Source organism: Erpetoichthys calabaricus, chromosome 12, assembly GCF_900747795.2.
Source record: "Erpetoichthys calabaricus chromosome 12, fErpCal1.3, whole genome shotgun sequence".
Taxonomy (NCBI): domain Eukaryota; kingdom Metazoa; phylum Chordata; class Cladistia; order Polypteriformes; family Polypteridae; genus Erpetoichthys; species Erpetoichthys calabaricus.
Genome location: NC_041405.2, coordinates 2,220,614 through 2,233,645, shown reverse-complemented (window position 1 = coordinate 2,233,645; position 13,032 = coordinate 2,220,614). Strand labels below are relative to the sequence as shown.

Below are 13,032 nucleotides of genomic sequence, written 5' to 3'. Positions count from 1 at the left end.
TCTTTGATGTTGCTGTTGAACCCCTTACCATATACGTATCATAATGCTTCAGTTAGGAGCCCAGGTGTTATCTGTGACAGCTCATTCAAACTCGACAAACAGATCAATTGTGAGGTTAAATTAAGCTTTTTCCAGCTGAGACTTTAAGGTAAAGGATTTTATTTCTTTCAGTGATCTTGAAAAGGCCATCCAAGCTTTTCTAACATCTCATTTGGACGATTGCAGTTCTTTGTATGTAGGTGTTAGTCAGGCCCTGTTACGACACCTACAACTAGTCCACAACTTTGCTGTTCGCTTATTAAATGACTATCGTAAGTGCGGCCATATTTTACCAATACTGACCTTGCTTCAATGGCTTCTGGTCTGTTTCAGACTCATCATTAAAGTCTTATTTCTTCTTGCTGCCATTAGACCCTGCAAGAGGTTGACATTGTGTGTATATGTTGGCTCATGTACATTCAGGATTGTAAATATGTATGTGTGGGTATTTTGAGTTTATCTTTTATGTAATGGTTGGTGGGCGGCACGGTGGCGCAGTGGGTAGTGCTGCTGCCTCGCAGTTGGGAGACCTGGGGACCTGGGTTTGCTTCCCGGGTCCTTCCTGCGTGGAGTTTGCATGTTCTCCCCGTGTCTGCGTGGGTTTCCTTCGGGTGCTCCGGTTTCCTCCCACAGTCCAAAGCCATGCTGGTTAGGTGGATTGGCGATTCTAAATTGGCCCTAGTGTGTGCTTGGTGTGTGGGTGTGTTTGTGTGTGTCCTGCGGTGGGTTGGCACCCTGCCCAGGATTGGTTCCTGCCTTATGCCCTGTGTTGGCTGGGATTGGCTCCAGCACACCCCCGTGACCCTGTGTTCGGATTCAGCGGGTTGGAAAATGGATGGATGGATGTAATGGTTGGTTATGTTTGCAGTTTTCTGCTGTGTACATACAGTATATTTGAACTTCTTCTTTACCCTTTCTTGTACTGCACTTTGGTTCAGTTCTGGCTGCTGTTGTAAATGTGTTTTAAAAATAAAAATAGCCTTGCCCTACTTTATAAAACATTATTTTAATACATAACACTAAGAAGTGCAGATCTGAGACAATGGACTGTAAATATGAAGTTGGTTTGCAACATTTATTACAAAAAAGTTAAAGAATATATAAAATATAGAAAAATATAGGTTGTAACTGAACAATGGCGGACATATATGTTTGTTACGTTTTCTCACAGAACTCAGTCATTTTCCTTTTTCCTCTCACATTATCTAAAAACAGATGCATGTCTTCCATATGTGAAAAAAAGGGTCTAAAGACATATTCCCTCTCGTCTTCTTCTGGAAACTCAGATAGCAAATCAAATTTCTGAATGGCCTCCTCGATGTCGTCTTTGTCCATTGACAATAATGAAGGGAGTGAGATATGCCCCCTGAACACAGAAGTGTCCTCAGCACACCACTTCTCTGCCTCTGTAAAATGCTGAAGGATTCTGTGTTGCTAAAATACGTTTTATTAAAAAAAAGAAAGAAAATTCTTTAAATGGTCATCATAAAGCTTATAGCCTTTTCCTCCACATTTACAAGGAATGTAAGAAAAGGAAAGTAAAACAATAATGTACAGTATATTCTGAATTTGTTATACATTATTAACATTACTGCTTTCGATCACAGATTCTACAAGTCTTTAATGTTTCTTACCATACACTATTATTAACACATACAGCACACAATGCATTTCAAATGTTTTAAGGCCGTTAAGAGTTGTACCAGCACTCCAGTTTGTCAGAAGATGTAAAACAGGCTGTTAGTCTTTTGGGCTTTGACTCCTACTGGTTATCGATTAGCAGTCGGCATCTGAGACAAGCATGAAGTCTTTTTATACATTTTATTCACTACACCATAAGCATTGTAAGCCAGCATCAACAAAATGTAATTCATCTTTCTTATGGAAGTTTATAAAATGAGGTGTCTGTACCTGCTCCTCAGGACCCTGTGCTGGACGTTGGAGAAGGGAGGCTGACGTTTTTTCTAAAAGTAAAGATCTGAAACCTGCAGAACACAGTGCTATGGAACAGAATAGCAAGACATTTTGTTTTTCATTTAAGATGTACTGCAAGGCTTTACTCATCTTCTGTCTTCTCATTAATAGCTCAATAAAGTCTAAACCTGAAAACAGAGAAAATGATATTTGCCTAAGGAAATGTTTAAAAGAACCAAAAGAATAAGCACAAAAAAGGACCCAGTCCTGGCTGTCCATTATTTCTGTACCTTCTAATTTTTTGTTTGATTCTTGGCCTTCATTTAGAAAGGCGTTTGCTCGCTCGATGTGAGCAGATACTTTAGTGATTTCAAAAAGAAGCACTAAGTTCATAACGGTAAACATTTTGACTATTTGTCTTTGATTTACAATATGACTAAGTATATTGGCCATATTACCGCAGAAATAAATTGAAGTTGTTAAAATGAAATTTTACCCCTTGGGGCTGGAGTTCTCAAGCAATATATATATATATATATAAATAAATAAATATACACCAGCACGTCCTCAAAGCCAGCATGTCATTCTAAAGAGGACTGAGCAGAGTCACGTTGTTAAAAGGAGTTTAATGTTACAAAAATAGTTATGCAAACCATTATAAACATACATTTAAAATATCTGGATTTTGAATGGTAGGTGTTTCTGGAACGTCAAAACTATTAGGGACAGTATGCTAAAATTAAAAATAATACAAATATAATAAAATAAACACAACACAAATATCCAACACAAATTGCAGAAGGTGACAAAAATGGGAACCAGCAACCAGATATGATCCTCCCTCTACAAATACTACAATGAAAGAAGAGAGGACTAAAGTTGAGACACAACTCGTTAAAATTGAAGGGGGCCTCGAGGATCAGAGAAACCATAAAATGGTCCTTTGGAAACCTGGACACGACATTAAATACAGACATACACAAAAAGATATGGTCACACCATCAACATGACAATTCCACAGTCATGGCTATTCATCTAACTTGGAAAACCCTAATACAAGGGGTAAAAAAAAATTAATCAAAGACAAATATTAAATAGTGACATACAGTAAACTGGTGACAATGACTTTTAAACAAAAACAACAGTGGAAATGACCATTGGTGACACACCCTGTGTTACATCTGTAAATAGTAAAACCTTCCAACTAACTAAAAATGCAGGATTAGCTCAGCTTTTAAAACTGTATTTTAAAAAGTTCCACTTCTGAAATCTAAACGTCAGTATTGTTTGCAAGTATACACGTCTGGCATAAATACCTACATACTTGACAATGTGGCCTTCATGACTCTAATGGCGAGGCAGCAGGATGCTGTGGTCTCTTTGTTTTTTACAAAGAGGGCACTTGGATTTATTTTGATATTTATTCAATGTAATCAAAGCTGATTTTATATTCTCTGTCTTTATGGAGAAATGTGACTGTGGAAATCAAGACAAAAATAATATGTAATACTAATTTGGCAGAAAGCGCTATCGTACTTTTATAAATAGCTAACTTAACTACAGAAAAATCAAGTTAAATAAGATATTTAACAAACGTTAATGATGACGATAAACATAAATACCTTTCATATTGTACACTAACATTGCAGATTCTCTACATAAATAAGTGAAAAGTTAATATAGATGAAATAATATAGCAAATATTAAAAATAAATAATACAAGAGGTAAAAATAATAAGTAAAACGATATGCTTAAAAATAGGATATGTCAGTAATGACGATAAACAGAGAACACTTGGATTCGCTATACAGTATATAATCGTAAATCTCATTAGTTTTGTTTAATGAAACTAAAGTTTCTTTAAATATACTGAGCTTTTTATTCTGTGAGTCCATACCTGGTTCTGTTGTGCCCTTGTTCCGTGTCGGAAAACGTTTTCAGCTCCTTTTCTTTTTCGAACTGGAAAAACTGTACACAGCTGTTTTCCTTCTCTGGACTGTTGGCGGTCGTGGGGCGGACTGTGGAAGGCAGGAGGCAATGCCGCTACTTTATTCGTCTGATATTACGGATGCGGTGCACCGATAGTTCCTGCTGGAGGTGTTTCTCGCGCAGTCCCTTCCTTTTGGTCTAATTTTACATCTCACGTTTTGCCCTCACGAAACTGAGCTTAGTGACTTTTGAAAGCGCACGAATGATGGTAACCTAAACTTACGGAGTCTGTCCGTTCACACTGGACAATTACACACTCACCCTGCTCCTCGCTGCTCTTCATTGTCATTTCTGGTTCCTCACGGGTGTCGAACTCCTCCGATTCTCCAGAGCTCACAAATTCAGAGAGGACTAAACTCCAGCCACCGTCACCTTTAGTAACTTTGGCTTCGTCCGCCTTTCATTTAAATTCTTCCATTGCACGGCGCTCCATGCCGAGCCCACTGTCAGCTGCATAGCAGATTAAGGATGGGTGGGAATCGAATGAGGGTCTCTTCCGTACAGCACACTTATTGTGGGAGTGTCTTAGATAAGCTTCACTTCATGTTCCGATCCTCAATAATTGAGGCGCACATACGGTATGGCTCATGATTAAAGTGTTAAGTACGAAAATTCCCAGCGCACGTTGACGTCGCATATGTTCCGCTTTCGTCGTCAGACGTTTTCTTTCTTATCGTGCAGTGTTTTACTGTTACCTAGTGTTTGGAAGAGTGTGTTTATAGCAGTTCTTCCAGATGCTGTAACCTATTTAAGATTTTTCGTGGCGAAATTAAATGCAGTCCCACGTGTTAAATACCTTGCAATGCATATGCATGTGGTGTAGTCAGTTTTGGCACTTTTCTTTTAATAGTACTGTACTTTTCTAGCACCTCCTCCAGCCCACGCACACACATATAGTCAGTCCCTCGAGGAACACGCTTATTCGCCTTCTGTAACTCCATCAAACACTTATAGTCCGATCGGGCTCCTTATGCCCTCTCCAAGGATCCTCATGAGAGTAAAGAGCTGGTCAACTCTTCCATGGCCTGGACAGAATCCACAATGCTTGCCCTGGATCTGATACGCCACGACTGGGCTGAGTCTCCTTTACAGTATCTTGTCCTGTTACCTAAATTACTGTACATAAAATTAACGTTCTATGAATGCACTATTTCGTAGTATTGTTTTCTCGTGTCTTAAATGTGTTATATGAAATATTCTTGTCTGATTTTATGGAAGTATGCTATTCAAATCTTCATATTGATCATGGTATTAGAATATGTAAAAAAAAAAACACACCCCATGTTCATAGATGTTCTGTATTAAAGCCCACAACACATACCTCCACTTATCCTATACACTCTTCCACATTTCCACTTGTATTCCAGCTGATCCTGTTGCCTTCCCATTCATCAATGTGTTCAGTGCTGCCTTTACTCCCCCCCTTATTCTTGTGACAGCCCATCATTTGGGACTCCATCCCCAAATACTACCCTTGGACTTTCTTCATTCAACAGCTTTTCAAAGTACCTCATCCATCTATTCCTGGTCCTATCATGCTCACACAAGACCTCACTCTGCTCATCTTTTATTTTTTTAAACTGATTAAATTCTTTCAGCCTTTCGGCTAGCATTTACTATTCTAAACACCATTCTCTTTTCTTCTTCTGTCTCCAGTTTTCCACTGTGCTCATCCATAGCCATTGTAAAACTAGATTATGCTGAATATTTTAATGTTGATTTATAATGTCATATTTCTCTGCATTATTTTTTCAATTCATTATCAATTTTAGATTGTTTTCTCTGTTTTTTTGTACATTTAAATAAAATACGAATTACTAATCGCAAAATTTATCCTTAGGGACAAATAATGTTCTATCTATCTATGTATTACACAGTGCCTTTCACATCTATCTATCTATCTATCTATCTATCTATCTATCTATCTATCTATCTATCTATCTATCTATCTATCTATCTATACTCAGGCAGACGCCAATCCGTGAAGGCGCACGCGCAATGCAATTGCCACGAGATACGTCATCAGTGGTGCCGGAACCGGAAATCCGAGGGGGCTGAACCGCCGAATCCGAAACTCTTGTGAGGATAGGCGGTGTTTACATGCCGTACAGTCGGACTATCTGGAGAACTCGACACATCAGACAGAGAGACGTACGTCGGAGAGAAGTCGCATTGGTGTGTAGGGACAGTAGCCTCGTTCAGTCAGAACCGGCGAGCAGCCGTGGCAGGGATCGAAGACGAAAGGAGACCCCGGCGGCTTCTGGAGCGAAGGACTGGCTCAACATGAAGCACTGGGCAGTGGTGGCCGAACGTGAATTGAAACAGGAGCTGAATCAAGGCGACTGCACGGGAATGGACCGCGACTGGACTTTAAACAGCCCCGAGGGTCTGAGCGCAGCGGCCTCGGCGCCACCGCACGGGGAAAAGGACACAACCAGCAGAAGAAACGGTGAGTCCGAGGCGTCTGCATTTCTTTTAAAATTTGTATTATGAAATTGACATTACAGTTACAGAAAAAACACAACAATCAATTGTTAGCTGCACATTAGAGGACATTGCAGAAACACATGCAAAACTGTACAATTCCTATCAGTTTTCTAACGGTCTTGATATACAACTTATACATTTATTGTGATATCCTCTATACATGGGCAGTACAGTGACATGAAGTGTCATCCCCAGAGCCACTGTGTAAGGTAAAATATGCTCTATACAGATGTCAATGGGAGGGCTACATGCAAGGAAGATTATACATATAAATAAATCTACAATGTGCAGTTAAAGACTTCTGTGCATTTTTAACAGTGCAACTTGCAATACACAAAGACCGGACATGTGTTGGCATTCAGGTATGCTGGATGTGAGGAAACAGACGATAAGTCCTGAGAGCAAACGTGCAGTTTGTGTTGTCATAAGATGTTTAAACAGTGATATGAAATGTCATTCCCAAGGAGCACGGTGCAACATCAATGTTCTGTATAGATGTATTGTTTGGAGGGCTACAGACAAGAAACATTGTACAGACAATACACAGTTTTATCAGGAGACAGCAGCAGTAATCGAGGCTGTGCAATGATTTCAGTCCAATTTGAATTTGAAGGCAGAAAGCTGTCCAGTTGTGTAACAGCCTGGGACAAGAAGCCATTACATAGTCTGGTAGAGCTGGTGCAGATATTCCAGCACCTTCTACCAGACGGCTGGAGAGCAGACAGTTTATGGGAGGGATGGGAGACGTCACCCATAATGTAGGGAACCCTGCAAATCCAGCGTTTTTGGAAAATGTCCAGAATGGAAGTCAGAGAGGACCAGGGCTGTGGAACTGGAATACAAAACCTTCAGGACTCCTACTCCTTAGTTTGTAATGGGACTAATATTAGGTTACATTTAGATTGTATTTGTTACTGATAAGCACACAGGGCTACACAGTGAAATGTAGCTCAGTGAGCAGCCAGCACTGTGCTATACTTTAAAAATAAATATAAAAAGGTGCAGACTGAAGATGCTTAAGAATTTGGAATTGTATAAAACATATACAAATCTGAGGTGTAATAATTATTAGTTATTAGGTAATAAAAATAGCTAAGTATTGGATTATTTTTACAATTCTGAGGAATTCCAGACAAGGTCGTGACTATTTGTTATTTACTCAGTCTTTCTGTTCTTGACAGGCGCCTGCCACATCTTAGCCATTTAAAGTGGCTGTTAAGAAGGGTGAGAGGAGTCCTTCATGATCCCCCGACTACCTTTGTATATATAGTTTGTTTTTTTTTTTCTGTAGGGATGTTAGTGATGTATTCTCAAGATGTGCTCAAGTCTCTGCAGCACAGTTCGGTCCTTTTCTGAATCGTTTCCATACCAGGCGGTGATGCATCCTGACAGTATGCTTTCCATGGCCGCGTGTTAGAAGAACTTCAGGACTCCTTTTAAATATTTTGTTTGATAAAATACTTCCATTACGGTTTCTCCTTTAAAATCGGCACAAACACAATTCTTTCCCTTTTTTGTCCTTCTCCTTTACCATTTCTGAATCACTTGGGTGAGGCAGAGCAACTTCCTTTATGCCAGACCTGGGAGTACTTCTGGTGCCAAAGCATTGTACCCAGGAAGAACTTCCAGGTCAGGCAGAACTTCCTTAAATTGGAGAAGGCCTTTCCTGGCAGGGCAGCACCCAAGAAACTAATGCAGGGTATCCCGTTAGAACTACAACTCCCAGGCAGCCCTACGAGTGTTCACACAGGCATAGCAGTGCAGCCACTTGGCAAATTAGAGGAGCAGAGGGCCCAATAAGATTGTCTCCTTCTGTCATTTCATTATGTCGTTACCACTGGAAACACCAGTCATTTCAGCTGGGATGCCCATCCACCAGTGTTCTCAGTCCATTATGAGGGTAACTAATCATCCATTACAGCCAGGATGCCATCCCATCCTTTCCTTCCATTACATCAGATTAAGTAGTTGGTGGGCAGCAAATGAGAAGAAAACAAAAACTTCAGATGAGCCATTGTTATTAAAGAATCCTTTCAAATCATAGCCACTAATTTCACTGTCATGTTCGTCAGAAGTAAGTGAGACTTAACATTCACTTTGTAAATGTTGGCCTGTCAAAGTGGATGATGACCACAGTTGACACTACATGAAGTTGCATATTTACTGTAGATGTTAAAATTCCTTTTCAAATCACTCTTAAATGTATTCACTTGTGAAACTCTTTTCCCACACAGGTCACTCTGAGCTCACTTTCCAAGAGATGGGCCATGTTGACTTGGGTCAGTTAGAGCTGGACAGTGAGGATACGCGGACAGTTGCGTATGCAGCCATTTTGAAATCAGAGGAGGGTATCCCTGAGCATCTTTCCAGTTACATTAAGCAAGAGGATAGTCAGGTGGATTCTTCTAGGATTTCAGCCATTAATATGGGACAGGGATTCCTCGATGCCAAGGAGGAGGCATTCCTCAGTGTTAAAGAGGAGGCCGCGGAAGTTGAACTTTCTGCAATTATTAAAAAGGAAGTGCTTGAGCTGGAGTCTGCAGAGGAAGGTAAATTCACTGTAATGGACAATAACCAAGAAGGATCTCTTAATGGAAATGCATCATTTATTCAACAAACATGTGGGCATGCAGGTGAAGCAAGTTTAGACAATTATTTTATACAGAGAGAAAGTACGGAAAATCTGCAGCAGCTCCAGGTATTCAGTAAGCTTCATCTACATAATGACAGCGCAAAGGTGTTTTATGGTCAGGCAGTGAGGCTTCGACAGCACCAGAAAATCCACACAAGTGGGAAAGCCATCCAGTGTAATGAATGTGGAAAGACTTTTAATAAAGCGTCAAACCTTAAGTGTCATTTTATGATTCACACGGGACAAAAACCGTACAAGTGCAGTGAATGCGGAAAGACTTTCAGTGACGCAACAAACCTGAAGTGTCACCAGAGGATTCACACGGGGGAAAAGCCTTACCCGTGTACCGTGTGTGGAAGGAGTTTCCGACAGATTGTGGGCCTCAAACAACACCTGAGAATTCACACCAAAGAAAAACCTTACCAGTGTCACGAATGTGGAAAGACTTTCAGGCAAGCGTCAATCCTTAAACAACATCAGAGAATTCACACAGGGGAAAAACCTTACCAGTGTACCGAATGCGGAAAGCGTTTTAGTAAAGCATCAAACTTGAAGTGTCACAGGGTAATCCACACTGGGGAAAAGCCATATCAGTGTGCTGAATGTGGAAGGAATTTTAGTAAAGCATCAAACCTGAAGTGTCACCAGGTAATTCATACAGGCAAGAAACCATACCAGTGCACAGAATGTGGAAAGACGTTCAGACAAGTTGTAGCCCTGGGACAACACCAGAAAATTCACACCTGTGGGAAAAAATACCAATGTGACGAATGTGGAAAGAGTTTTGGCAAAGCGTCCAACCTCAAGTGTCACCTGGTCATTCACACTGGAGAGAAGCCCTACAAATGCACTGAATGTGGAAAGACTTTCAGTGATGCAGCAAACCTGAAGTGTCACCAGAGGATTCACACGGGAGAAAAGCCTTACCCGTGTACTGAGTGTGGGAAGGCTTTCCGGCAGGTCGTGGGTCTTAAACAACATCAGAGAATACACACCAGAGAAAAACCTTACCAGTGCAACGAATGTGGAAAGACTTTCAGGCAGGCTTCAATTCTTAAACAGCATCATAGAGTTCACACGGGGGAAAAACCTTACCAGTGTAATGAATGCGGAAAGACTTTTAGTAAAGCGTCCAACTTGAAATGTCATCAGGTGATTCACACTGGGGAGAAACCATACCCGTGTGCAGAATGCGGAAAGAATTTTAGTAAAGCATCAAACCTTAAGAGCCACCAGATCATCCACACAGGTGAAAAACCGTACCAGTGTAAGGAGTGTGAGAAGACTTTTAGGCAAGTCATAGGCCTAAGACAACACCTGAAAAGTCACACCAGAGAAAAACCTTTCCAGTGCACTGAATGTGGGAAGAGTTTTAGCAAAGAGTCGAACCTGAAGACTCACCAGGTCATTCACACAGGAGAAAAGCCCTACAAATGTACCGAATGTGGAAAGACTTTCAGCGACTCGGGAAACCTGAAGTGTCACCGGAGAATTCACACGGGTGAAAAACCGTATCCGTGTGCTGAATGTGGGAAAAGTTTCCGACAGGTCGTGGGCCTTAGACAACATCAGAGAATCCACACCAAAGAAAAACCCTACCTTTGTAACGAATGTGGAAAGACCTTCAGACAAGCCTCAATTCTGAAACAACATCAAAGGGTTCACACGGGAGAGAAACCTTACCAGTGTGGTGAATGTGGAAAGAACTTTAGTAAGGCATCCAACCTGAAGTGTCACCTGGTAATTCACACAGGAGAGAAGCCATACCAGTGTGCTCACTGTGGAAAGAAATTTAGTAAAGCGTCCAATCTGAAGTGTCACCAGATAACACATACTGGGGAAAAACCGTACCAATGTACGGAATGTGAGAAGACTTTCCGGCAAGTCATAGGTCTCAGGCAACACCAGAAAATGCACGCCATAGAAAAACCATATCAGTGCAATGAAAGCTGAAAGACATTTTCAGGCAGTCTACAGAAACCAGTACCATCAATTAATTCACACATGGAGAAAATCGATAGAAGTGAACTGAATATGAAAAGACTCTAAACGATGCAGGAACCCAGAGGACCACCAGAATGTTCATATAAGTACACCAGTGTACTGAATGTGGAAGAACATTTACTGGAGTTCAAGTCGTAAGCCCCAGTGGAGTATGCATGCAGGCAAACCCCAGCAATGTGTTGTATGGAAGATGGACATCTAAAAATGCACACCTAAGGCCTACTTTGATGTCCAGTAGGAGGATTAAATGAATCTAAAGATTAGGTTTCACAATATCGCTTGACAGCCATGACTGTAGTCTTCATGTGGGGGAGCTGAATTATATTTATGCCAGTTATCACTAATGCAAGACTTGGTGTACAATGTGAGCACAGACCAAGACAGAAGCTGAAACTTGGGTAAAGTGTGTCCACTTGAATAAGAGCAGTTAACAAGGCTGAGTAGAGAATCCAGTGTCCTGTTAGACCAAGATGGAAGATGTTCATCCATGACTTGATAGAAAGCAGTGGAAGAACTAAGCACATCTTGCATAAGGTAGTGAATTTCTTACTAAAGAATATGCCAGAAGAACCCGTTAAGAGTGCAAATTATGGAGCAGTAAATAAAGTAAGATCACTGATTTCTAATCATGGTATTTCAGTTGTAGCAGAAATTTGCAGTTGAGGAAAAGTAGTAAGATTACAGTCAAATGAGGAAGAACCTACAGTATGATCCATCATGGAGTGCAGAAGTTGGGGGAAATAGCACTTACAAACCAAGGTCTTATTTGCAATAAACTAGTCAGTCCTGTATGTGGTAAAAATGAACGATCCGAAAATGATGTGAGATGCCAGCCAGGATAAGCCAAAGGGAACTCACTGTGTTTTGTGAATCGTGTACTTGTGCCTACCTATTGAAACTTGTGTGGACGTGGGGAAATTATATTTTCAGCTCAGTTTGAGTCCCAGCAGTGATTTTCTGTTTGTCTTCTATAAGAAGTGGCATACCAGAAAAGTACCAGGCATAGCACTTAAAGAATACCCCACCAAAAAATTATATTTTGTTTCTTTATGTTATTGATGCCATGTAGTGTAAAGGGGTGTCCAAGAAAGAAAAACAAACTCATGTTTTCCTGCAGACTGGGGAGAAAAAATGTTTGGTACAATTGAAGTCAATAGTGACCAACGTGCTACAGTGGGAAAACAATGTGATAAAATGTTCATAAAAATTTTGTTTCTCGCATCACATAATCTATGTGTCAGTTATCCAGTCGTTTGATCAATTAATTCATAACACATGCTTTTTTTTTGGCTAAAACAATGTTCGATAGTTTTGAAAAATCGTAAACAGGAAATATAAAGCCTTATGGGGAAAAACTTTTTAAGTTGGAAGACCTAACTCTCCCCCATATTTCTTGGCCTAGAGTCTTGTCTTCAACTCAGAACGTCATTGGGCAGACATGTCTCTTAGTAGAACTGTGTCTTGGGTAGCCACACAGTCTTGTTGCGCCATGAGCCTCAGCCAGACTCCACTCTGAGGTTGCACTGTGTAAATCCTGTGGCCTCATCGTGTAATCGGAGTGGAGCTTTTAAATCACCGCACTCCGGAGGTCTGCAGCTGGGCCCTTCTCAACCAAATGCAGCGTAAGACGCAGCTTCTTCTGTTCCTCTCTTCCTGTTTGTATTGACTCACCAGTCAGCTTAAACCACACAGCACTGTGGGTAATATTCCTAAAGAGAGAGGCTGACTTTCCCAACGCTGTTAACATACAAGTCTTTAAGACTCCGACATAAAATCACATTTGTTGTTTCTTTTTGCTTGTGTGGTTTGTGTTTTACTTTTAAATGGGTTGACAGGTTCTCCTCTAATTTGTAGCATACCCGTAGAACCCATACCAGAAGAAAAATTTAATCCGTTATCCCATATCAACCAGTATCACCACTCACTACTACTGTATACTTGAGAGTAAGCCTTGTGAATTAATGTT

At 40.7% G+C, this 13,032-nt stretch overlaps 2 protein-coding genes across 2 annotated transcripts in view; one reads left to right on the top strand and one right to left on the bottom strand.

Annotated features, from left to right (window-relative positions):
- The window catches only part of LOC114661678 (zinc finger protein 658B-like), a 278,339-nt gene that overhangs the window by 247,714 nt on the left and 17,593 nt on the right, over positions 1 to 13,032 (bottom strand). The window lies entirely within an intron of this gene.
- Positions 5,999 to 11,649, top strand: LOC114661681 (zinc finger protein 665-like). The gene is made up of 2 exons (XM_028814846.2): positions 5,999 to 6,392; positions 8,665 to 11,649. Exons 1-2 carry the CDS (start codon positions 6,044 to 6,046, stop codon positions 11,013 to 11,015), a joined length of 2,700 nt encoding a protein of 899 aa, XP_028670679.2. The 5' UTR covers positions 5,999 to 6,043; the 3' UTR covers positions 11,016 to 11,649.

What these genes read in the sequence shown, in the direction of transcription:
- LOC114661681 (XM_028814846.2), top strand. Translation starts at nt 6,044, where the DNA reads ATGCCGTACAGTCGGACTATCTGGAGAACTCGACACATCAGACAGAGA. An exon ending in CACAACCAGCAGAAGAAACG is followed by an intron (nt 6,393 to 8,664) that starts GTGAGTCCGAGG and finishes TTTCCCACACAG; the next exon opens with GTCACTCTGAGCTCACTTTC.